This window comes from Chenopodium album, chromosome 1, assembly GCF_948465745.1.
Source record: "Chenopodium album chromosome 1, dcCheAlbu1.1, whole genome shotgun sequence".
Lineage (NCBI taxonomy): Eukaryota > Viridiplantae > Streptophyta > Magnoliopsida > Caryophyllales > Amaranthaceae > Chenopodium > Chenopodium album.
Genome location: NC_137834.1, coordinates 33568857 through 33595680, shown reverse-complemented (window position 1 = coordinate 33595680; position 26824 = coordinate 33568857). Strand labels below are relative to the sequence as shown.

General features: G+C 33.8%; 1 protein-coding gene and 1 non-coding gene across 2 annotated transcripts; both read left to right on the top strand.

Annotated features, from left to right (window-relative positions):
• Positions 1-318: 318 nt before the first annotated feature.
• On the top strand, positions 319-425 carry LOC145566567 (small nucleolar RNA R71). The gene has a single exon (XR_014095449.1). It is a non-coding gene; the product is annotated as a small nucleolar RNA R71 (small nucleolar RNA).
• A 6860-nt stretch (positions 426-7285) lies between these two features.
• LOC145580828 (2-C-methyl-D-erythritol 4-phosphate cytidylyltransferase, chloroplastic-like) lies at positions 7286-24103 on the top strand. The gene is made up of 11 exons (XM_081637940.1): positions 7286-7530; positions 7640-7711; positions 8414-8469; positions 9573-9652; positions 9740-9822; positions 20297-20374; positions 21249-21317; positions 22100-22168; positions 22276-22322; positions 23320-23410; positions 23853-24103. The coding sequence occupies exons 1-11, from the start codon at positions 7318-7320 to the stop codon at positions 23913-23915; spliced, it is 921 nt and encodes a 306-aa protein (XP_081494066.1). The 5' UTR covers positions 7286-7317; the 3' UTR covers positions 23916-24103.
• The last annotated feature ends 2721 nt before the right edge of the window (positions 24104-26824 follow it).

Sequence of the window (26824 nt, the reverse complement as noted above, 5' to 3'; positions counted from 1 at the left end):
TTCACAAAAAGCTTCATTGTTAGCAACAGCAGAAACATTAGCTACAAAGTTAGGAGTAGTGGTAAGATTATCTAATTTTTGACAAATAGACGTTAATTGATCTTGCAAAAAGGATACGGAATCGACATTATGTTTTCCTTTATTGCAAACCCTCTTGGATTCCTGTATTGGGAATTGTGTATTGCCATGTCTTCGATAACCTGTCCTGCATCGTCCACATTTAAATTCATGAATCTCCCACTGGCTGCAAAATCTAGAAATGATCTAGAAGAATTTTCAAGTCAATTGTAGAAAGCTTGGATCAATTGCCATTGTGCTAGGTTGTGGTGGGGGTATTCTCTCTGTAGATCCTTGAACCGCTCCCAAGCCTCATATAGCGTTTCATCGGCCTCTTGAGCGAAGTTCTGAATAGCACTCCTTAGTACCGCTGTTCTCTCTGCAGGATAATATTTATCATAGAAATTCAAAGCAAGAGTTTCCCAGTCAGTAATACCAAGTGCAGTTCTATTCAAACCATTAAACCATAATTTAGCTTTGCCACATAATGAAAAGGGAAAAAGAATCTCCCTAATTTGGTCCTGCGTGACCCCGACTTGTCTAATGGTGTTACAATACTGGCAGAAATCTGCGATGTGAAGATTAGGATCTTCACCCTTAGCTCCACTGAATTGCTTCCTCTCTATCATAGTGATAAATTGGGGCTTGATCTCAAATTGAACTCCATCTAGAGCCGGAGTGGGAGTAAGGTGCGGGAAATATGTGAGCTTCGGCTGCGAGTAGTCACAGAGTTTCTTTTGGGTCGTCATCTCTGATTCTGAATCTGAAGGAATTTCTGCGTCACTAGAATCAGAGGGAGGGTCTCTTCGACTGTTTTCCTCCTCAGAACCCGCCATAATTTGTCTATAAATTTTCCTTTGCCTATGAAACAAGCGCTCGATCTCAGGATCGAATGGAATGTAACCTGATCTGGAACACCTGGGCATAAACAAGGAACTAAAAGACAAATATGAGAATTGCCTAAAAAAACTAACGTTCTCTGATACAAAAGGGGATAATCTAGACTACAAAAAATAATCTGAAAATAAAAATAAAACCGTTTCCCCGGTAACGGCGCCAAATTTTGACAGGGTAAAGTCGTATCCCCTAATCAAAAGTATCACCTAAGTCCTCTAACTAATGCAGATAGGGAAGTAGGGTCGAATCCACAGGGAAACAAGTCTTTCTACTCCTAATTAATTATTATAATCTAAATTATCAAGGTAACCAATGTTGTTGTAATTAAAGACTATACTACGAAGAATATGTTCAGAGAAAATAAAGTAGGGAGAAATTAAATATTAAAAGGCCTAGGGCATAGGTTCACTAATAAACAATATTCCAGGGCAAATCATAATAAACAATCATCAAGCATTGATTAATCAGATTATAAAGGGCTTTCGCTACGTATTATAATCACAGAGTTAATTTACCGGTATTAAATCTCATCTGTCGAATCTCGACATAACCATTTATAAATTAGTCCGCCTATTGAAACTAAGCCTAAACATCAATTCTCATCTGTCGAATCTCGAATTAATATTGCTAAACTCATATAATTAAATCTGGTCAAACCTAATTGCATAGCATTAAATCAATCAATAGGAAATAAACCAAGCATTGATAATCAACAATCACATATTTACCCCTTCATATTATTTATTAGATCCCCATAAACCCTAGAAATAAAACTACTCAAGCATAATTAAATCTAAACTAATCAAATCAATAAAGCAAGACATAATGAAAGAATTAAATAAAATAACTGAAATTAAAAGAGAAGAAATTGTTACCAAAAGAAATCTGGATTAATGAATGTGATTAAGAACAATGTTGAGAGAGAGTTTAAGAGAGAGCGAGAGAATATCCTAAGTAGAGAGAGAAAATCTAAAAGAGAAGGTAATCAAAAATTACGTACAAAAATCGTACTTAAACATCCCTAAAACAAATCCTTAAACAAAACTAATCAGATCCTTAGAAAAACACGCGCCCGATCGGGCGAAGGGCCGCCCGATCGGGCCCGCCTTTTTTACTGTGCCCTTGCTGGTGTGCTGCGCCCGATCGAGCCTACGCTCACCCGATCGGGCGCGGGTTCTTTCTTGAGGCTACTTTGCGAGCGCCCGCCCGATCGGGCGTATGCTTGCCCGATCGGGCCCGGCTTCTTCTTCGAGGCTTGGATTTCGATTGGGCTCGATTCCTCGGCCCAATCCGGATTTCCTCATCGGGTCTTGATTACTTGATCCAATTGCTGCGGTATCACATATCGAGCCCTTAATCACCGGATCTCACCGGTCCTGGGCTTCAAGGATGGTCGTGTCCTCCTAACGCTCGTAGTTGATTCGTGAAAAACCCGGAAAACACTCCAAGTGTACAATTTCCTACAAAACTCAAGCAAAACTACAAAAACACTAGAAAACACAAATTAGTAATAAAAGTGGCCCTAAAGAGCCAAAAACACTACTAATTATGACCATGGGACGGGGGTAAAACACTATATAAATTGGACATATCAACTGCGGTACAGACTCTTAAGCCATCTTTGAGGTACTCTCCCCACAGACGCCGCCAAATGTTTTGGGTGTTTTGGTCCCTTGGGAGAGTTACAACTCGAAGACTGGTCTGGCAGCGCCTATACCTGCAAAATAACGGAAACTCCGGGTGGTTGGAGCTCCGCCTCCGACGATCAAGTTAGAACGTGCTGGAGAAGGTAAAAAGTGCGGAAAAGTAAAGGTAAGATCTTCTCGGGATTCCGAGATCAGGTGTTTTTCTCTAATGTAAGAGAATCTCGGGAATATTGTAATAAATGTATATGCCCCATAAATGGGGGAAATCTCCCTATTTATAGGGTCATTGGAAAAGGTGCCCTTTATTATGTAATCCCCCATATTTTTAAATATATTATAAATGAAATTATATATTATTTATAATATTTATTTGTATTTTTCCGGAATTTAATTTCAAAAGTTTCAAATTATTTTTGGGGTTGATAAACGATTTTATTACAAAGAACTTTTTATGAACCTTCCTTCTATAATTTATGTCCAACAAACAAACCAAACCCAGTTTACTTTCTTAATTGACCCATTAATTTAATGAGGCCCAATATCCCTACTTACCCTACTACCCTCTCTCCTATAAATACCCCATACATCCCAAAAATTTCCCCACACAAAAGGTTAGTCTTATTTTCTTTCTCCTTTGTTTTATTAATTTGTGTAATTATAATTATTGATTATGGGTTTTGATTTTATTGTTTGAAATTAATTTAATTAGTATCAAATTGTATTTTGATGATTAAACTTTATAATTTCAGATTTTATAAATGTTATAATTTTCATATTTTGTAAATTTAATAACCTAGGGTTTTTAATCATTGAAAATCATGATTTTAGGGTTTTTATGAACAATCGATTTAGGGCTTTTATAGTAATGATGTTTTGAAATTTTGGTGATTATACTACTAATTAGTTTAACTTAATTCCAGATTATTTTGAACACGTAAATTCGTGTTTTAATGTTTAGATTTTGGTTCGTTAATATTAATCCCGTTTTAATCCCGATCAGGTTCTGAACTCATCCGATTTTGACAAAAAAGTAGTGTTTTCCATGTGGAAACAATGTTTTAAGAAAGAATCATTACCTTTGGTAGTGAGCACCACCCTCTCGTGGCCAAATTCAGCCTCTAAATATGATTTTTGGGCAGTTTTTGATTTTTAACGAAGTTTTTTTTATGCTTAATGTTTATAATTAGTTTTGGGTTTTGATTTTATAGTATAAAGTTTATATTTTTAGTATCAAAATCATGTTTTTATGTTTTAAACTAATAATTTCAGATTATAATTGTTGTTATAATTTTCAGATTTTATAATTTTAAAAACCTAGGGTTTCAATTTATTTAAATTGGGATTTTAGGGTTCTTATGACTAATTAAATTGGGGCTTTTGTTCCTATTGTATTTCTATTGATTAATTAAGCATAAAAACATGTTTTTGATGAAGTTTTAAGGAGTTTTAATCTAAATTATATTGCTGGAAATTTGGTTAAGTATTAATTTATTATTGTTGCTTGTTTTCTAGGAAGTGATTATTTTTTAGGAGACTTTTAAGTGATTAAAAGTGGCACGAAGGATTGTTTATACGAGGTACGTACATGTCTACTTCGTTATAAGTAGTATCATGTTTAGGTACCAAAAGGAAAGAACTTAGTTTCATGATTAGGGAACACTTGGATGGAAATTGTTTGGTTACACATTGATTTAATTCATGTGCTTATGTTTATGAGATATGTTTTGGTGAATTGATTATGTTTGTATGGAATTATGGATGCAAACATGTTGAATTATATTGGATTAATTGTTTGTATGGAATGTTGATACAAACATATCTTATTGGATTGGTTTGTTAACCACATTTGGATTATTAAAGGATTGGAATTGAATGGTTTAAGTGGAGTGAATTTATTAATTATTCCACAAGGTTATTATTTATTTATTTATTACTCAATCATAACTTGTAAGTATGTTGAGTAAAGGTGGATTAAGCCGAAATGGCTAGGTGGGTTGACTATGTTCAACAATTTTGAATAATTTGGAAGTTTAATTGGAATTAAAGGTCAATTTGTGATGTGATCACCATTGTCCTAAATAAGATTAAAAATGAATTGATGTATGATTGTTATGTATGGTCTTCTTGATTGAGTCGGCTATTAATTAAAATTGTAATCACGTAAAGTGAAACATGCATGGATGAGCAATAAAACTCTGGAAAGCGTGCACTTTTAGAGTATTGACAATTATGGGTTGGGGTACACGGTGGTAGCCTGTGGCTTTTCGAGGCTTGTTTGATCAACATGTCCTCTTCTCTTTTGGTATTTACATTTTATTTTATGATGAAAGTTAGATGGGATCCTAGACTAACTTTGTGAGAATGGAGTCGCGCCCATTCTTGCATCGCGCTAAACTTTTATTTCAAATGGTCATTTGGGACCAAAATGATTTGGTGGATTGGACAACCTCGTCTATTGCTTACTCCAAACTAAATTAATTAAATTAAGTATAAAGAATCAAGTGTTTGGAATTTATTAGCAAGTATGTTGAGTCGTTTGAATTGTTTAAGTGTAGAGTCTTGATTAATGAATTCGAGTTGTATATTTATTTACTTTAACTAGTTGAGCATGCTAGATTTTGTGCGTTGTAGCTTGTATGTACTCAGCTTTGCTGATTGCGTGATTTTGTGTGTTTTCTTTTGGTCATGGCCTTCGCCTTTCAATGACCCTGTGATGATCCAATTATTACACTTGTATTATTGGGGAGCAGTATTGCACAGGTTAGCTTGATGATGTGAAGTTCGGGGATTTGACATACGCATTGTCAAGGGATTGGTGTGATTGAGAGTATTCGTTCTTTGTGTTGAACTTATTTATGTTTTACTATTTTAATTATGTTTTGGGATTTTGGAATATTGGTTTGGTTTTAATAAGGGCCTTTATGGTTCTAATTTGTAAGCTTTGACTTATTGGTTTTCTAAATTATATTATTTTAATATTTAAGTTGGATTTCCGCTGCAATACTTTGATAAAGCCTTAACATGCCAATGATTCTCCTCTCTTTTTATTTAAAGTAAGTGGTTTGAAAAAGGGAGAATTATTGGGGTGTTACATATTAGGCCATTCTAACCTAATTTGGTGGGCTGTGTCGTAACTCAGCTTTCTCAGGATTTAGGCCTGAATATCAGCCATTTTCTCCATTTTATCAGGTTGACACGTATCATTAGATGAGAGATCCATTTGGGCCTCCCGGAGGCTGACACGTGTCAGCTTATGATAGGGCCACGTGTCTTGGGTATTTTTACCTAAAATAATAAGCAACTAATAACCAAGATCAATGCACAATACATAAAGAACATGTAATTATACCTTTGAAGCGTGATTCCACATGTGATTGAGCAAGAACAATAAGAAAACAAGAACCCCAAACGTGATTTCTCTACTTGGTCCACGAGCACGGATTAAACCTCCACTAATGCTAGCAAGTTGTGATTGAACCCTTTAATCAACCTTCTATGGAGAGGAGAGGAACGAACTAACCACGATCTACCTTTTATGGAGGGAGGAGGAACGAACTAACCACGAGCACGGGTAACAAAGGGGGTGGGGCGTGCATGAGCGTGAGAAAGAGAGGAGTTAGGGTTTTAGGAATTTTGGTCGCCTTGTTCCATAATTTAATGACTGTTAATTGCGACTTAATTCAACCTAGGCATGGATATAGATCATATCCACAAATATGAGTCCATGTCAAGCCTAAATTCCTAAGTCTAATGAATCTACTGTTAGCCCGATACCTTACATGGTTTGTCATAACCTCATAACGCCCATTAATGGGCCTCACACTTGTTCAATCCAATACACTGCGTGTGACCTCATAAGATCCATTCTATTGGTCTTTGGACTATTTGACTAGAACAAAGATCATTTGTCATGTTTAGCAACAGACAATGACGACCCAAAAGAATGAACTAATTATCTCCGTAATAGCGATCCTTAATATATCTAGTAATTGCACTTGACGTAGACATAATTCCTTCATGATGGATATTTGATGCATTCAATACGAAAAATTTCGGATATCGGATATCAAATATCTGAAATTTTGGGATCGGTGTTCGGATATCCGAACCAAATGTGATATCGGTAAGGATATCCGATCCAAAATGTAATTTCAGTTTAGATATGTGGATATCTGATCCATGAACATGTCTGGTGACAGTAACAAAAAGACACCTTAATAGAAAATAGTGTAAAGTAGGGTCATACTAATCTCTTATAGGAAACATCTCCTTCACGACCACATTTCTAATTGCCATGGGCGTTGGTGTGCGGTTATGCTTGTCTGGAGGAAGAAGTTGCGCTGGCTGTGATACATAAATACATAATGGAGGAAGAAAGGGTTAGGGTCTGTTCTCATTGACTGAACTCAGCTGAACTGAACTGAACTGAACTGAACTGAGCTGAACTGAACTGAACTGAATATTTTATAAGAGAAGGAAATTAGGAGATAAGCTGAACTGAAATGAGCTGAACTGAATTGAGCTGAACTGAACTGAATTTAAACGTAAGAGAACCGACCCTTAATATTACAAAGTTACCCAAATTAAAATGATGAAATGACCTTAATACCCCTAATTACAAAATTTCAAACTTATAAACTTGGATATTCTCTAATAAAAAGCCACTCCTAGAGTGTAGAGTCATAGTCTAGTTTCATTCGATACAGGAAAGACAAAAATGGCGTTAGTTGGAGTGAAGCAACTGAGTCCATCTTTTCCTATTTTTGGGTGTTCCTCCAGAATGCCCGCCATTTCTCCAAATAATCTCCCTTCTTCATCTTCCACCTATTCCCCTTTTCAATTCCAGAATATTCAAGTCCTAAAAACCAGAAACCCAAAATGGTTTACTTCAAGAATCCATTGTTCTGCAAATTCTGGCCCAATTACTCAGGTTTCGGATTTTTTTATTTTTAATTACCTCAATTTCTCGTTCTGGGTATTTTTTTTTACTTTTTTTTTAAAAAAAAATTGATTTTCATGGGTGTTGAAATTATTTGCAGAAAAATGCAATTGTGAAGGAGAGAAGCGTTTCTGTCATCCTTCTTGCTGGTGGCAAAGGCAAGAGAATGGGCGTATGCATTTCTCCTACATTTTCTATTAATATATATTTATTTGTTAATTTTAAATAAATAATTGTAATTATTATTATTACTGTTTACTATATCTGTGTGACCAACATTAGAGTTGTTGGAACCTTTGCAAACATTTTAAGTCCACAATTAATGTGTTACCCTAAAAGTTTTCAATTCTTGTATCAATTTCTGTATGTGATTATACGTTATGATCAGGCTATGAAGGACATCACGAATTTACAAAGAATATTACCAATTAGTCAATGCCTATATACATGATGAATTACTACTCAATTTAGGGGTTTGTTACTGCTAATTAGGAGCAAGTGTGTGTTTGTAACACGTGGTTTGTCTGTTGACTCGTGAATTATTGACAAAAGTAATAAAACTCTGATAGGAGGGCCGTGGAATGTGCACATGATTACCTTAGACATTGCCAGGATAAGGCTTTTATTGGTGAATGGTTAGCTATGAGTATGATGATGAATGAGATGCCTTTACTCGTCCTCAATTCAAATGTTCATTATGTGCTGTATGCTTACTTGGTTTTTTTTTTTTTTTTTTTTTTTTTTTTTTTTTTTTTTTTTTAAACTGCTTACCTTGTATAAATATGTGTTAAAATTTGTATTTCTTGGTTCTTTACTATGTGCCTTTTTCAGCTATCATTCTTACACTTCTACTGTTTTTTTTCCTTTGCAACAGGCAGACATGCCAAAGCAGTACCTCCCACTCCTGGGCCAGCCTATTGCATTGTATAGGTATATAAAAACACAATGGACAAGATCTGGTGCCTATTACCCATTGGTTTTTATTTGTGTATCACGAGAATGATGAGATGTACTGGAGCATTTACTGTCAAACAATAAAGGATAACGTTTAATGTCTACTACATCTGGGTGTTTATATGTCATCTACTCATCATTTTACCTCTTAATATGGTTTGGTTAATCTCTTGGAGAGTTCTGTTGAATGTTAATAAATGTGACCTTAAGTTTGATAGTTCACTTTCAGAATGAGGATTTTTTTCCTGGTTCCTGTATTGTAGTGTTGTGCTTGTGTGAGGTTATGCAACGAGTGCTACAGTTATCCTCTATTGCTTTTTCAGGACCTAACATTTGCTTAGGTTGTCCTATAGCTGTCACTTTTTGTAAACTTAGCTGGTTTATGGTTGTCAAGTTTTGTTCTACATTTGATTAGGTAGTGGATGCTGTTGATTAGTATGGTATTATACTCCAACATTACTATGGCAATGATGTACCGATATACTTTGTGATGTTTGGAACAAGTTTGCTGGTTGGAGTGTTGGACATATAAATGTAGTAAGAAACCTATGAAAAGAAGAGTAAGGTTGTCATAGGGAGGTTTTGGTCATCATGGTACAATCTTATCAGCAGGGCTAGGTTGGATATAACTGCTGGAAAGTGTGTGTGTGTGTTGGGGGAAGGGGGGTGGGGGGAGGTTCTGAATGAAGGATAATTGAGGTGGAATGTGACGTTCAGACATCTTATTCGTTGCAAGGGTATGTGATTTTGAGGGTCCTGGAATATATTTCCCCTTTCTATAGTTTATATATATATTTTTGTGAATCATTATTCAGATCACATGAATATAAACTGTTATTTTACTTTGTGTCTTCTATCTTCTAAACATTATGCTAACAGAAATGATAAATTCTTGTGGCAGAAGTGCTCTTTGAAACTCCCTAATTTGTCAATGTAGAATGTATGAAGGAATAAAAAAATAAAAATATCAATGTAGAATATGTGATCCAACTTTCTTTTCTTTTTTGCCTCATTTACTAGCAATAATTTTATAATTGTGCATCTGTGTGTAGTTAACTAATGTACTTGCATTTTTTCAGCTTGTATACTTTTTCACAAATGGTTGAAGTGAAAGAAATTGTTGTAGTTTGTGATTCATCTTACAAAGACATTTTTGAAGGTCCAATTGCATATTCCTAACCTATCTTTTCCCTGCATTTTGTTGTTATAGTAGAGGATAGGTAAGAAAAGTTTTTCTTTCTTTCAGACACCAAGGACAAGATACATGTAGATCTCAGATTTACTGAACCTGGGAAGGAAAGACAAGACTCTGTTTACAGTGGACTTCAGGTGCAAAATAATAAATCTTAATTTATTGTCATTTTTACATTTTGTAGCACATTTTCACATGCTCTTTTTACTTCTACTTTTTTCCGTTTCTTCTACGATTATGTGGCTAAAGATGATTGAAGTGTTTAAGTGGGCATTGAAGTATCGGATAAGGATTTCATACATTTGTTGAATTGTGAGAGCTCTCATAGCGGAAATGTGACATCTACTTAATAATTTGAAATTGATCTCTCACAAATCTAATCTAATGTATATATATAAAGGGGAGTTTTTCCCCGAGTTTTTAGAGAGCCACGTAGGATTTAATTTTCTTGGCGCGCCATGTAGGATTATGAATTTAAGTAGTAGCCAATTAAATAAGAGATTATTAATTTCTTTTACAATTAAATAATTCAAATGCCACGTAAGCAAAATTAGCAAATGAAATTTTAAAGTTTAAATTAATTAAATACAAAATATTATCTTTTGATATTAGGAATTTTATCTAATATTCTAAAACTAATATAATAACAATTTTAATCACATAAATATGAAAAGTATTTTTTTTAAAAAAATACTGACAAACCGTGCATCGCACGGGCTTCATCTAGTAAATACTCATTTTAGGAAAGATAAACAAATTAGCCACTATGAGGCGACGACATAACGACACTTGGCGTTCTAACTTTTCGCCAAGTGTCGCGCCACGTAGGATAGAGTTATATAGAATTCAATTTGTAGGATAAAAAAGTAAATTTAGAATTCTATTTTCAATCAAATTTGGATAGAATTTTAGGATAAAATTGTTAATTTAGAGTTTTATTTTCGATAAAGTACCAATATTTCATATGTACAAATTAAATTATAATTTTATTAAAAAAAAAATTATCACACTCATAAATTATCATATAAATTTATTTTTGTATCATAGTATTTTTTTGGAGCGAAGGAATTAGCTCAAAATGCACCACATCCATTATTTATAATATATTCTAATCAATTAAAACAATATATTTTACAATCTAATATAATTTTATTACTGTGTGTGTAGACCTGTCAATCGTAAAAAAAACTTTCTTTGATTAAAGTCTTATGATGTGAATTATATTGAACTAAATTACAACACTTGGGCATCTAGATATTATAATAACTCAAAAGCTAATGAAACAATGGTTCACATCAATACTAATATTTTAAAACAGGAAGTTAGAAGAGGGCATGACATGTCCTCTTCCTGCTAATCCTGTTTAATATATATATATATACTACCTCTGTTTTATAAAATCTGCAACAAAGAGGCATTCACATTTCCCAAGGCAAAATTTGGTAAAAGTGTATTAGCAAATTAGCAAAAATAAGGGTAGGTTATTAAGGGTTAAAAAAAAAATTAGGATGTTATGATTAAGCCACCATCGACATCCAGAACCTCTGCCCCACCAAGCCACCCACCAGAATGCCCACCCCAGCACCCAAAATGGCCACCCTACCACCGCCAACCATGGTATAAAAACAAGGCCGCGACGTCTTGGTTTGGCCGTTTTGTAAAGGAAATTCAATTAACCTAACCGAGATTGTCCGCATCAACAAGGGGTATTAAAAAACCCCGCGATTTTGTCCGAATCAAACATTTTAACCCTAAATCACCCCGCATTGAAAGTTACTATTATTTCACACAAAAGTTACTTTCTATTCAAAGATATAGTGAAAGATTCCCCCATGTCTCCCCACTAATGGCTCAAATCTTTTATTATGCCCCCATATCACCTCACTAATGGCTCTAATCCTCTACTATCTTGAAATCAAATTTGCATCGAGACAACAGTGACATGGTCCGCGATCAACGCATCATAAGCGTTCCCGCGACACCGCAACCGTTCCCGTGATCGTAACCGAAACCGCATTTTCGAACCATGCCGCCAACATCCACATTCTCCACCACTAACATTACCTTCGACCACCCTACCACCGCCAACACCCGCATACTCCAGCAGCAGGACCACCGCACAACCACTGCGCAACCACCTTCTCACGCACCACCACAAGATCTAAAACCACTAAAAACCCACTGTGCGTTCTCACCCACCACCACCAACATCAGAAATCCCCACGCACCATAATCACCAAAAACCCCACCCCACCTAACTCGCAGCCACCAACACTTACCCACCACGAAGATACCCCACACCCACCCTGTAACCACGATCTTTTCACTATTTTTGTTTTAGATCTGAGATTTCAATGAGGAGCAGCGGCGACTTTGACAAGGGAAGCAAGAAGCCCAAGCGCCGGCGACGATTGTCACCAGTAAGGGACGACGACTGCCACGAGTAAGAGGCGGCGACTGGACCGAGTGAGAGGTGGCGACTAGATCTGAGCGGTGGTGATGGAGTGTACTCTGGTGGCTGAGAGGGAGGAGAGAGAAAAGTGTGTTGCCGTGGTGGCTAAGAGGGAGGGGAGAGAAAAGTGTGTTGTCGGTGGTGGCTGAGAAGGAGGAGAGAGAGAGATGTTGGTGGTGGATGTGGGTTTATGAGGGAGGAGAGAGAATATGGGTTAGGGTATTAATTGTGAATAAATTAATTTTGGTTAATAAGTTAATAAGTAGTTTATTGAAGTATTTTTTAGGCACATAATGTGTAGTTTTCGTTTTGGGAAATTGTTGTAGATTTTATGAAACGGAGGTAGTATATATATATATATATATATATATATATATATATATATATATATATATATATATATATATATATAACATCTCTTCTATTCCAATTCTCATTATGTTAAAAAATCATGCCTTTTCAAAGTATAGTTTTTTTTTTTTTATTTTTTATTTTTTATTTTATTATTTTTTATTTTAATTTTAACCCTATCCAACAAAAATAAACTAAAATAAATCTTCTCTTCTATCTTAAACGCTTTAAATTTCAATTCTACAAAAAGAAGTCACTTGTGCCTCTTGGTTCACTTTTAAATATAAGAATGTTAAAAATTAGGTTATTTTCACCCTCACTATTTTCCTCTTTGTTTCTTCCTTCTCTCTATTGTTCCTCTTTTTTTTACCCTCAATCTATAATATTAATTGTTTTATTTCAAGTAAAATAAGCAATTGATGTCAATATGTACATCAAATACAAGATGAAATGGTGGTCTTGCATTCAAAGAAGCATTGATAAGTAAATTTTCTCAACTTTGTATACAATTTATTTTAATCTTTTATTTTTCAAATTTGGTCCGTAATTAGTTTTTTGTCTTTAAATTTGATTATTTTATGTTTAATTATTTTTTAACGAATTCTCCTTTATATATTCTTCTAAATTGTATTAATTTGTGTTTTGGAACAAAAGTTTTGTATAAGTATTTTGTAAAACAAAAGGTTTATATAATTTTTTTCCCTTTTAAGTATCTAAATTTGTTTTAAATTTATTTTCGATGTACAATATTTTTAATTTTGTTACTCAAATTGCCTGTACATTAACATCGTGGTTTTTATTTATATTTCATACTAGGTTAAAATCCCGTGCAATGCACGGTTGATAGATTTTTTTAATAATAATATTACAAAATATAAAGTATATAAAAAAAATTCTCGAATATTTCATTTGAGTATAAATGGAATATGGTTGTCAAACTGGAAATAAAATACATAAGGTATAAGTAGTTTACTAAAAGATTTTGCAAAAAAAAAAAAAAAAAAAAAAAAAAGCGAAAAAGGCGGGAACATTTTTCACAACATAATGACAAGTGTCATGGAAGGATTCGCTTTTAGTATAGGTTAATAGATTTTGTTTACAATTTGTTCACAAAATGCTTTTTTTTTTTTTTTTTTTTTTGAAAATGATTTTTGTGTTTAGTTAATTTTCAAAGCAAATTTTTGTTTAGAATTTTGTAGGGATCTTTTTAAAAAATCTGTAATTTTATTTATTTATTTATTTATTTATTTTAACGTGTTCAAAGTTAGATTCTAGTTTTTCTTTCAAAAAAAAAGAAGTTAGATTGCAGTTTTTATTTTTTTATTTTAATTTTCGTTTTATGCTTTCATATTTATTTTAAAACACTTTTTAATTTTAATTTTGATTATTTTTTACTAAGTTGTTCCTTAGTTTTTTTATTTTTATCTTTTTTCTATGATTTAAACGAATTGTGCAATAGAATCTCATCTAGCTTTTGAAAAAGATCATTTATATATTTTTTTTTTTATTTTAAATGTTTTAAGATTTGCAATTTGTGTTTTATTTCAATTCTCAATTTCTTCTATAACTTCGTTTCGCCTCTTGAAAATCTAGATTAATGTATTTGTGAAGAGATTGCATCTCTTCCTCCATAGCAACCAACTCACTCTCCATATCCTTGTCTTTGATAGCTTGTTTGAAGGTAACTGACTCATGATCCTCCATAGAGAGTGCTTATTCTACTAAGTTTACATGCTAGGTCTTGAACTGATTTATAATTCCTCTTTGGTCTAGTGGATGCCAAAGAATCTTGGTGTTGTAATAAATGTGCATTTTCGTGCTGAGATCAAGATGATCCTCCTCCTTATCTTGAGTAACACCAGGATGCTATCTCCACCACTTAGTATTTGAAGTCATTCCAACATCACCATCATTAGGCACCATAACTTTAGATAAAGCTACCATAGTTTTTCATAAAAGGTCACATCCTTGCTGATAACAATTTTAGAATCCTCTACACTCCAAAGACAATATCCTTAAACCCCTTTTGTATACCCTGTTTGGATACCTATAAAAGTTTGCTTTCTTGGCTTTTTCATCAAGTTTGTCATCCTTATCATGACAATAAGTTGTGCACGCAAAGTATCCCGTAGTCTGACCACACCTATAAGGCGTGTCATTATCTAATAAAAATGTGGGGATCGATTTACTATTTAACAAGTTGTTGCAATCGAACTCCCCACCATTCTTTGCCTAACCTAGAATTAGAGCGCAAACACGTTGCCTTCTCAAGTTGTGTACATTGTGGTGTGTCTCTAAGTGTCTAGTGTCTCACAAATCCTTCCTTTTCACAAAACTCCTTGAAACAGGGTATAAAACCTCGGTCGTTATGTCGCGTAACAGCCAAGAACCCGAGATGTAACGGATTTCAATGAAACGGCCAGTACGATAGTTTTGAAGAGAAAATAAGTCGCATCTAACGTTACTCACACAGTTTCGAACATAAAACCCCAAACTTTAAGTTCTTTACCGCTTTTCCGGCAAGTATTTCCGGCTCCTCCATGAAAGTCGACCACTTTTTCTAAGTTAGACTGTTTTTTCTAAATAAAAGGTTTTTTTTTTTTTTTTTTTTTTTTTTTTTTTTTTTTTTTTTTTTTTATAAATAAATGCATGATAGCTAGAAGATTTTTGTAAATCCTTATATTTTGACTAAACCCATTACCTCACCCTACCCCAGCTCTTTAATTTTGTCTTCTTTTTTCTTTCCCAAGTGACTCGTTTTTCAATTAATAACTAAATCTATTAGTCTTCTAGCACACAATTAGAGTTTTAATTTTAAAATATACATAATTCAATACTTAGTAAATAAAAAGAGTCTCCATTTTTTAATGAAAAGGGTTATAAAAGGCTACTTCAATCCGTATTTTGTACTCATATAAGAATATAAATTTTCTAAAAATTATGAGAAAATCAATATAAAAAACATAGAATAAAATAAAATTCTTCTGCGATAACCGTGATGCTATCCGCGATCAACGCATCAATTCCGTTATCGAATTACCGCAACCATTTTTGCGATAACGATCAAAACCGCATTTTCGAACCTTGCCTTGAAAGCTCCCTTTATGTATTCGGTACCATTGTCAGACCATACAATATTTAGCTTTCGACCTTCTGTTCTCACTATTGCTCTCCATCGCCGGGAAATGTCGAATACCTTAATCTTATGCTTAAGAAAATAAATCCAAGCATATCTAGAATTATCATCAACAAATGTAACAAAGTACGTAGAACCACCCATGGAAGCAAATTTAGTCAAACTTAAACATCTGTATGCGCATAGTTTAGAAACCCTGTACTTTTATGCTTGCTTGTAGAGAACTTCATCTTGGGTGCTTTTCCATACACACAATGCTCACAAAATTCCTTTCTTGTGGCTTCTTCATGTTCTTTAACAAACCTTTGTCTCTAAGCAATGATAAACCCTTTGCCGACATATGCCCAAGGCGCATGTGCTATATTCTCATGCATTTTATTTGTTCTTTACTTCCATCGATTCTAAAGGCTAATCATGTGTAACAATTATCCCCAAAAGAGGATAAAGATTACCATGATGAATCCCCTTCATCCTACCCAGAAACAATGAACAACTTTAAATCTTAATTATCCAAGACTATTTTGCATCCATTTTTCTCTCATAAACCAAGAGAAATAAGGTTCTTTCGCAAATGTGGGATATGTCGCACAACCTTAACGCTTTGTTTGGATAGCAAAGAAGGAAGGAAAAGAAGAGGAGGGAAAATGGAGGAAGGGAAGGGAAAAGAAAGGGAGGGGGAGGTGAGCTCCATTTTCCCTCCAAATCTCTCCAATTTAGGAGAGATTATGGTTATTATAGAGAAGGGGAAAATGGATCCCTCCCTCTACTTCCCCTTCCTTCCCCCAATCTTTTACCCAAACAAGAGATTTTGTCCCCCTCCATTTCTCTTCTCTTCTTTTCCTTCCATTTCTTCCTATCCAAACAAAGTGTAAATGTTATTATTGTTACATCATGCATCTTGACTTGGATAGTACCTAACCCGATTGTTTTGCAACCATGATCGTTTCTCATCAAACCAATGCCACCATCCTGTCACTGTTTGGGTGCATACGGTGTGATGCTCTTGAAACAATCATCCATTTACCACATATTTCATTGCACAATAATTATCCTCGCTGTGGAATAATATGGTTATAATAAACTAACTAATTAATCCTCTAATTTAAGCATTATACGTAAATGTGAAAAGAGAGGAAAAGTTGTAGGAGGGAAAAGAGGAAATGATTGCAGAATAGTCGAAAGAAAAATATATAATGTTCTAGTGTTTTGTTTAGTAAAAGAATCTAAGCCATTCTTTATGTAGAGCGAATAAGATGTTATAAATTGTTTAGGTTGTAATGTAGTTATTAATCATCATTCACATCAGAAAAGGTTAGGATACAATTCTAAGATTGTTTAATATCGTACAATTTTTATTTCCTCCACAGTGGTTGTTGTATATCCCCAACACATTTTTTTATTTGTGAGATATCGGCTTTATACTATCTAGTTGAAGCCACCTTTTCACCGTGAGAGTTGTAACAATTGATATCGAAGCCAATGTCAAAATCTTAAGTGGTAAAATTTTATAATTTGGAAAATAAATATAATGACATCGACTACTGGAACGGTAAAATCAAGCAATTAAATGGGAAAAATGTTTTTTTTCCTATTGGGGGATACAAATGAAAAATTTGCTTGGATCTTAAAAATTGCACAAGACATTCACGGGAACAAGTACATGAGCATATGAAGGATGAGGATTGGGAATTGTTATATCTTAAAGCACGTGCAACCATAATCTTGCACCTTGAGAGGGATGTTGCATTCTTAGTAAATGGAGAAGCAACGACATCTGGTCAAAGTTAGAGACAAACTTTATGATGAAAGCTCTAACAAATCGGATGTACTTAAAATCCAAATTGTATAAATGTAAGATGGAAGAAAGCAAGATGCAAGATTGAGTATATCAATAAGTATAATAGGATTATATCATACTTAAAGATATAGTTGTGAAGACAGATGAGGAAGACTAAGCACTCATGCTATCACTTTCATTACCAAAGTCCTATGAAAATCGGGTTTAAACATTAATGCTTGTGGGTGATACACTAAACTTGGATAATACTAGAATGTTGCTTTTAGCGGATGATCTTTAAAAGGTTGTTGTAAGTGGAATGATGTTTATTAATGGAAGAGAATATAATGAACACACTAAGGGATTGTTTTAATCCTTCCTATCCCTGAGCTTGTTTGTTGTATTCTCTTCTATTACTAGACATCATTCCACTTGTTAAATACTCTTATCCATGGTTAGAGTATCACCCTAAAGCATTTATGTTTGAACCAGATTTTCACATGATTTTGGTAATGAAAGTAATAGCATGAGTGTTTGGTCTTCCTCATCTACCTTCACATCTATATCTTTTAAATCTAATATAATCCTATCAAACTTATTTATGTTCTTCCAGATTGAGTTGCCTTCTTCTGTCTTGCATGTCTACAATTTGGATTTTAAGTACATTCTGTTTGTTAGAATTTTCATCATGAAATTTGTCTCTAACTTTTACCACATGCCAGCGGCCGTTGCTTCTTCTTTTACCAAGAATGCAACATCCTTCTCAAGGCACAAGATTATGGCCGCTCGTGCTTCAAGATCTAACTCTTCCCAATCCTCACCCTTCATGTCCTCGGTTTTTTCCCGTTCATGTCTTGTGCAACTTTTGTGATATAAGAAAAGTTATTCATTAGCATCGTCCAATAAGAAAAATCATTTTTCCAATTGAATTTTGGAAAACTGGAACTAATAATCCCACCTTTGAGTTTTCTGCTCAAAACAATCCTACCTTTTCGAAATCCCAAAATAATCCCACCTTTATCCCCTATTTGCTCAAAATGATCCCTTTTACACATAACCTGTTTCACCGGTTAATAATTTTTATTTCTTAAGCTCTCCTCCCTAACCTCTTCAATGGCAGCTCCACCATTATCACCACCCCCTCCATATCCACCACCACACCACCATCTGACCCAATCTTGCAAGCAGCCCTTCCACCCGATTCCGCCTAGTCCACCACCTAACCCCACCTAGTCCACCACCTGACCCATCGAACCCCGCCTAGTCCAGCAGCCCTCCCATCCGACCCCGAAACACCGGAATTATACCCGACCTCGGACCTTCATTGTCGGAAAATCCTACCTGACCCTCGCAATAAATCTTGAACACTAATTGGGTCTTCCATTTAAAGCACCATGCAATTGTTGAATATTCTTCTTCTTCTTTTTTTTTTTTTTTCTTGCTATTATTATTATTGCAATTGTTATTGTTGTTGTCACTCTTTCTTTTGGGTTTATGACATTTGAGATGGTCTACAGACTCTACAATTGTGGAGTTTAAGTGGTTTGATGAAATTGCAAATAACTATTTACAAGTTTGAATGGTCTGGGTCTGAAGTTGCAAATTGCAATTGGTGGAGTTTGACTGGTTTGGAATTGTGGCTCAGGTGGGATTTTCCGATCGAGGGGTATGGTTGGGAGTACTCTGTGTTAGGCTCCACCAAGGGGAGGTAGTCCGGTAGGGAGGTACTTGGGGAAGAGGGAAGAAGACGGGTTTTTTTTAATTAATCTTACTTTTTTTTTAAAAAAAAAAACCCAATCATAAGGTGACACGTGGCAAGTCACCTTTTAAAACAGGTTACCAATTTTACAAACCGGTAAATGGCTTGTTTTAAGCAGATGGGGGTTAAAGGTGTAATTGTTTTGGGATTTCGAATAGGTAGGATTGTTTTGAGCAGAATATCCAAAGGTGGGATTATTAGTTTCCATTTTTCCTTGAATTTTTCAATTTCATATTTCCCTAGTAGATGCTATTATAGTTATTTTAAAAATCAAAAAATTTTACCACTTAAGATTTTGACATTGTCTTTGAATCTTTGATACCAATTTTTAGTGCTCTCTAGCAGAAATGTGGCATCTACTAAATAATATGAAATTGATATCTCACAAATAAATAAATTTTGTGGATAAACAAACTACCACTATGAAGGAAATAATATATATAACGTAAGAAAAGACTTTCTATATTAAACTCTTATGAAGTGAATTGTATTGAACTAGATTACAACACTAAGCTTCTAGATAATTATAATCCCTTAAAAGCTAATGAAACAATGGTTCTCATTGTTTCTATAATAACCAGTAATTTAGTTTCCTATAATTAGCCCTCTCCTTAACAATAGAAAATACCTTTTGTTTTCTCCTTATATTTCTCTTATCCTTTTACATTTCTCACATCTAGTGTCTAGTGTCTGACACAACTATGGAAGACTAAATGAAGAATCGAAGTAACATAGCCTGCAGTATCAAAACTAACCTAAAGTTCACTTGTAAATGCAGTTCAAAATTGATGAATATGTGATTATCATTGTTCTCATTTGATCCTATATATAAGGGACACAACAATGGGGGGAGCCAATAGTTGCATCTTACGATAATCCTTAAAATATTTCATGGTTAGAGTACTTTGTGTAGCACTAAAGCATGTCCTCCCCCTCACTCGTTGTAGATAAAAGTATGAGAAATATGTAGGGGACAATAAAAATGTGATTTGATGCAACTCAGCATACGGAGTACTAGCTTGGGATTTATACTGAATAACTTAGTTTATGCTTTATAGTTTGGTAAAGATTATTATTTCTTGTAAATGGAGCTGTTGACAAATCTTGGGTAGACTAATACTAATCCTTCAGTGCAGGCCATTGATTCTGATGCTGAACTTGTATGCATCCATGATTCTGCTAGGCCTTTGGTGTATTCTCAAGATGTAGAGAAGGTAGTTTTCTGTTATTGGGCTATATATAACTAGCTTTCTGAAAAATAAATTTGATTATTATTTGAAAGGTTGGTCTCCATCAGTTGCCTACGTACTTGTTATCATTGCCCAATCAGGCCACTTTTGATTATATATATTCTAAGGAACTCATAGGAGTTTAATGGCCACATATAATACATTAATACCTAAAATAACACTTTTGTTTAAAAAAACAAGATTGTTTATAATGCCATATATGGAGCTGTGAAACTAACTAAAAATGTTGATGAACTAGTTAACTAAATTAATTAGTTAAAAAAAAAAAAAAATAAAATGCTAGAATTGTATGTAGCAGAAAATTTTTCCCTACCTTTTAAAAAGTTTGAAATAACTCTTATGAATAGTGTTTTGACAATTTTATCCTCTAGAATATTTATATACTTATTCTCACTCATTAATGTTGATTGCATATTATTTTAACTGTGATGAATAGTGTGTGGACATTTATACCCCTAAAAATATTTGTATGTATATTCTCTAACTAATGCTGTCAACAACTTTGTGACATAAGGTCAAATCGAAAAAGCTATGGTGCGCTTAGCTGCCCTATTAACTTTTAAATACATTTGGAGATAAATTAATTGTGACAGTTTGATCTTGAAAAGCATGGGATCCTTGGTTTCTAATTGGAGGCTAATGTTGTTTGCACTTTGCAGTAGCAAGTCATTGAGGAGATTTTGATTTTGTAAGAAATCTCCCTATTGGGTTTTTTCTTCAGTTTGACCAAATGAACATACTTGCCTCTCTTTTTTTCATTTTTATATTCTTATTTGATGGTTGCGGCAGGTTAGATTTCTGCTGAGATACCTTTAATTGTTAAAATTTCTATATGTAGGTTCTTAAAGATGGCTGGCTGCATGGAGCAGCTGTACTAGGTGTGCCTGTCAAAGCTACAATCAAGGAGGTAAACTATAGCCTTGCTGGAAAATATCTGTAATGGTCATGACTTCAAATGATAGATTGAAATTTTGAAGATGAAAGTTAATTGAAAAAATGATAATTGATTATAGTGCTGATGTAATTCAATACTTAAATTTAACATGCAATTCCAGGGTCCAATACCTCCGAGTGGCTGGACTGGACATTCCCAACTACAAGCTATAGCAAAGAAAAATTCTCACTATTCTCCTCTATATATAGATAATCTGCTACCTTTACCTCTCTACTCCGACTACCTGGAAATTTATTTCCAAGCTACCTCATAACAAATTTTTATATGCATTCCTTATTTTCTCCCCACACCTAGATTAATCTATTACAGTACAAGTGAAATTTCAATGAACTCAGGATTGTCAAAATTTGATCATGCTATAAAATTGCTTTTTTTGCAGGTTACCAAATGATTATGTGACTAGCCTTTTCTTTTTATGCACGTCCTTGATAGAATCCACTGTATTTAAGCAAGAATGTTGTTTCAAATTATTTCTCATCAGAACTAATAACCCTGGACATTTTTTGTGCCTAGAACTATTCTTTGTTCTGTTTGCATTCTTTCTTGACATCCAGTGACTTTTCATAGTGATGTAAATAGCAGACAGTCTTAATTTAGAAGACCCTTTGATGATTCAAGTTATTACAGGTCACTTGCCTAATATTCCTTCAGTCCAGCCATCAATAACAGCAGATTTAACACACTCTTAACTGGTTGGTGAATTGTGATGATCAATTTCCTCTGATGTCCTGCAGGCAAGTAACAAGAGCTTTGTTGTGAAAACTCTGGATAGGAAAGCTCTTTGGGAAATGCAAACTCCTCAGGTACCAATACCATAGATTAAATTGAACATATAACTGGTAGCTAAAGAATTTTGCATCTATGCTTGTCTTCCTCTCGCTTATATATGCATCCTGCATCTCCACCTCAGGTTATCAAGCCTGCATTACTAAAGGAAGGCTTTGATCTTGTGAATAGGTACTTTGTTTTACTCCTGTGGACTCATGTCATTTATCATATGAAATACCTACACTTCAATGACACTAGAAATAGTTCACAGTATAACTAAGTTTGAGCTTGAGAACTTTTTGGAAGATTTCACACAGAATTTGGTGGCCTAACAAAATTAAATACAAAATTAATGTCTAAACTTCTTGTCGCTTGTTGGAATTTATTGTGATTGTGGATTAAACTTTTTTTGTAATTTTTAAACTTATTTATTTTGTATGAACATATTGGCTTACTGGAACATGATTTAACTTATCTCAACTTTTGTATGAAATAAGTTGAGCAGAAAAAGAAAAAAAAAAAATAACCGAATGAATTTGTAGGCATTAGTTAATAAGACTAATATACAAACTTTGTTTATCAGCCTTCAAAAACAGGGTAAATCGCTGATATACAAGATATGCAAAGTTTGTATATCAGCCTTATTAACTTGAATATTTTCGCATCTTATTAGAGTAAAAGAAAAGAAGTTCAAGGTGCACCAGAAAATGACAGCTCCAATGAATTGGCTATTAATGATATTGCCTATGACATCTTTAGTGAGAATGCTGATGACGTATCTATTGTGGAATATCTTGGTCATCAAGTGTTAGTTACTCAGCTTTAGTTACTCATTAGTTTAAGGCTAGTAATGATATTTCCTATGACAACTTCTGTCAGAATTGAGAATGCAATCTATTCTAAATCGATTCATGATCCTCCATGATCAAAACATTTTGCTAAAAAATGTTCTGATTTATTAGTTCTCCACTAGACCTTTTTTGAAGAATTGATCGACTTTCATATGGCAGTAAGCCAGCAACTCGCTTCCTGTCTGACAAAATCATGTCTTATCGAAGATGATGATTTCTAGTCAAGCAACTTCTTTTATTTCTAAACTTCTATTATCATGGTGATAGATAAATTCATTGTTTCCTTAGCCATGCATTAGACAGAATTTGATAAAAGCTGGTGTTATATTGTTCAGAAAAGGACTTGAGGTTACTGATGACGTATCTATTGTGGAACATCTTGGTCATCCAGTGTTTATCACGGAAGGTTCTTATACCAACATCAAGGTATCAATTATTGTTTCTTTTCTCACATTTATAAATGATAGAAGCAAATGTGTTTCTCTGACTTTTTCGTTCTTTAATACTCCCTCTATTCTTTTTAGTTCCACACACTTTCCATTTTATGCCATTCTTTAATGTTTTACTCACTTTGCTTTATTTCACTTTGTACCATCTTACAGTTCAATCCCATAATAATTACACCTATTCATACTTTTTTTCTCTTACTTTATCCACCTTGGAAAACTAAACCCACTTTTTTACAATCTCTTTCTTACTCTATCTTACACTCACAAATATTCTTCAATAATTTCTTAAATTTTATACTTATAGTAAGTGAGTAGAACATAATAATGAAGTTAGTAAATAACGATTGCTGGACTTATAGTATAAGTGTATTCATGAAAATTCGGCTTATATATCCCTTTTTTTTTTCTTTTCTATGCAGATAACAACCCCTGATGATCTACTACTTGCAGAGAGAATACTGAATCCAAGACCAAGCTCTTAAATATTATTTAATTGTCTTAATTAATATTCATCTTGAGCCTTCTTTAATCTCATGTCTTGGGGTCCTTTTCAAGTGTATCCTTGTCTTCCAATGCCAATACGATAAAGGCTTTTGATATGGTGGTGATTGTTGATTTGTTTACATGCAAATTAATATGAGTACGCAATGGCCTAATTTTTTTTTTTATATATATATTTATTATTTTTACAAGGAAACGACTATTTCCTCTGTTCTTTTTCACTTGACCTGTTTCAATTATCACACTTGCCAATGCAAAACTTAAACTATCAATGACTTTATTTCCCCATAAGTAAAATTTTATTTTATAATAGTATTTATTGAGATGAATTTAATAAGATCCCACATGAATATGTTATTATATGCATATAATTCACAAAATATGGTCAAATGATGAGTGGTGAATAGTGTAAAAGTCAAAACGGATCAAGTAAAAAAGAATGAAGGAAGTATAACTTATTAAGGCTACCCATCAATGGGCGTACTCATTGGCCTCTTTTGTTGTCCATCTGCACTATTCTCCTTTAAAAGTCTTTGAATATTGAACATAGTTTACTCCCATTGTTTAAATTTGATACTCTTATTTTTGACTATTTATAATCAAAATATTACATGTTTGACCAAAAACTCACAATAATATGTTAATTCAATTTTATATTATTTGTAACGATTATATATTTTCTATCGACCATGGTATCCTTTGACACCAAAAGCTTAACCATAGTTGAACATAGATCTTGACCTTAGGTTGCAAACTTTTTACTTTGCATCATCGTGACTAAGTGCTACATGGTTTATTTGGTGTTAACCCCACACGTGTTTGTTCATTTTCTTTTTGGACTAACCTATGACCAAGGGTTTTTATTCCACATAGAATTTATTACAGACTTAAATTGAATAATATGTGGAAAAATCACAAAACTAGACCTAGAACTGTGCATCGTGTCATGGCAGATATGTGTAGACATCCAAATGTGTCTCCCCAAAACCAAACCCAGTGATGAATACCTTTCATGTCATTTGATTATCGAACAAGGTGAAAGTGTGAAAAGTCTAGTGATGTGGATGTTTTTATTAAATATCTCTTTTTCTGTTTTCAAAAATGTTTCTTTTTTCACTCTATTTATGAAAATAGCCAGTTGAATTTGGTTTGGTCCATGATAAAGGTCCAATAATAGTTTAGTTGGATTAGGCTCAAAAAGAGCTTTCCAACAACGATATATTATAAGCCCAATTCCAATGAATAAAGAAGAAGTTATGGATTAAATTAGATTTGACTCAAAATGATTTTACATGTGGCCTAATGATATAAAGGAGGGCCTATTAATTATTATTCCTAAAGTTATTAGGATTAATTTTAATCCTCTAGAAATATCTAGAAGGTTCTTTTAATTCTACTGAGATTAGGATTGATAATTATTTTTTAAAGAGTTTTATTTTGAATAAAATATGTGATTTGTCACAAATATGATTAATCTACTTAACGCGGAAATAGCTGCTTAATCGTATTAAGAAGATGATTCCGTGTACAAAGCGCGTTTTCATTTTGACTTAGCGCAAGACGACAAAGTTGTCGCCTGGCGTTGCTCCTATCGCCTGGCGCTAAATCCTGTCGTTGGCGGCAGGAGGTATTTTATTCTGAATATGATTTGATTTGATTCCGAGCTATTTTTTCTATAAATAGGGTCGTATCTCCCCATTTTTCATCATTCACAACCATCATCTCTCTCTCTCTCTATTCATTTTCTAAACCGTCCCTCTCACGAAATTGCTCATACGTTAGTTCTAGACACACCTAGCCAAGTTCGAAGTTGCCTTCGCCCTAGACGTGAAAGGTTTATAATTTCTAAGGGTTTGGTCCCAAATCTCTATTTCAATTATTTAATTTAATTGTTTATTATTTTCCTTGAAGTTACTAACGCGTGTATTTTGTTATTAGAAAGAGATACGAGGCATCCAAGTAAGTTGTTTAATTGATCTTTTGATATATAAATTATGCTTAGATTATTTTGTTGATTCCTAGTATCATGTTAGGATGTTTTATTGCTTCCTAGTATCATGTTTAGGATTAACTAATATTTATGATATTATTATGATGCTTCCTATTTCTTTCCTAATATCATGTTAGTATCATGTTAAGGCTAAAGATTTGATTTTTAATGTTTAGTGACATGTCAGGATTTGTTATTAATCTTGTTAGTATCATGCCTAGGATCTTGTTATTAATATTATGCTTTATTGTTAACATGGTTATTATGATGATGATTTATTATATTATGTTGCTTGATATTTATTATTGTTGTTGCTTGATCACGCCTTTTATGTATGCTTGAAGGGAATTTGTACTTGTAATCACGCTTAATAAGATAATTAATAATCTTGTTTAGGCTAATATGATTATAATTAAAGTGATCGCCAATAATAGATTTGTTTGTGCATTAATATTCAACCAACATAGATTAAACAAGTTTAGGGGTTAACCTATTGATTGTATGTTAGTTAGAAAACACACATGAATATGAGAAGAATAAAGTAGAGGCCTATTTTTAGGGCAATAAGTTCAACCTCTTTTAGGTTGGATTTGTATCTTTATCCTCGAACTTCCAGTTATGGTTCCAGACCTATTGGAGTTAACGATCTCCTGGATCATTAAGGGGTTTAACCTTCACCATGTGAACGGTTTACAAGTTCCTATAACTTTTTGGCGACTCTTTTACTCTAGCTTCCTTCCCTTTGGACGCCACCATGCTTAAGTGTAGTATCACAGTGGGGCTCAAGTGTGGGATGCTTGAAATATTCCCTATAATATGTCGCACCACGGTTTGCAGTGTCGTGGCACGGCGTTTTGTACCGTCTAATGGTATTCAGCACCGTGTCACGACAATTAGCAC

What these genes read in the sequence shown, in the direction of transcription:
- LOC145580828 (XM_081637940.1), top strand. Translation starts at nt 7,318, where the DNA reads ATGGCGTTAGTTGGAGTGAAGCAACTGAGTCCATCTTTTCCTATTTTT. An exon ending in CTGTTTACAGTGGACTTCAG is followed by an intron (nt 9,823 to 20,296) that starts GTGCAAAATAAT and finishes CCTTCAGTGCAG; the next exon opens with GCCATTGATTCTGATGCTGA. An exon ending in GGGAAATGCAAACTCCTCAG is followed by an intron (nt 22,169 to 22,275) that starts GTACCAATACCA and finishes TCTCCACCTCAG; the next exon opens with GTTATCAAGCCTGCATTACT.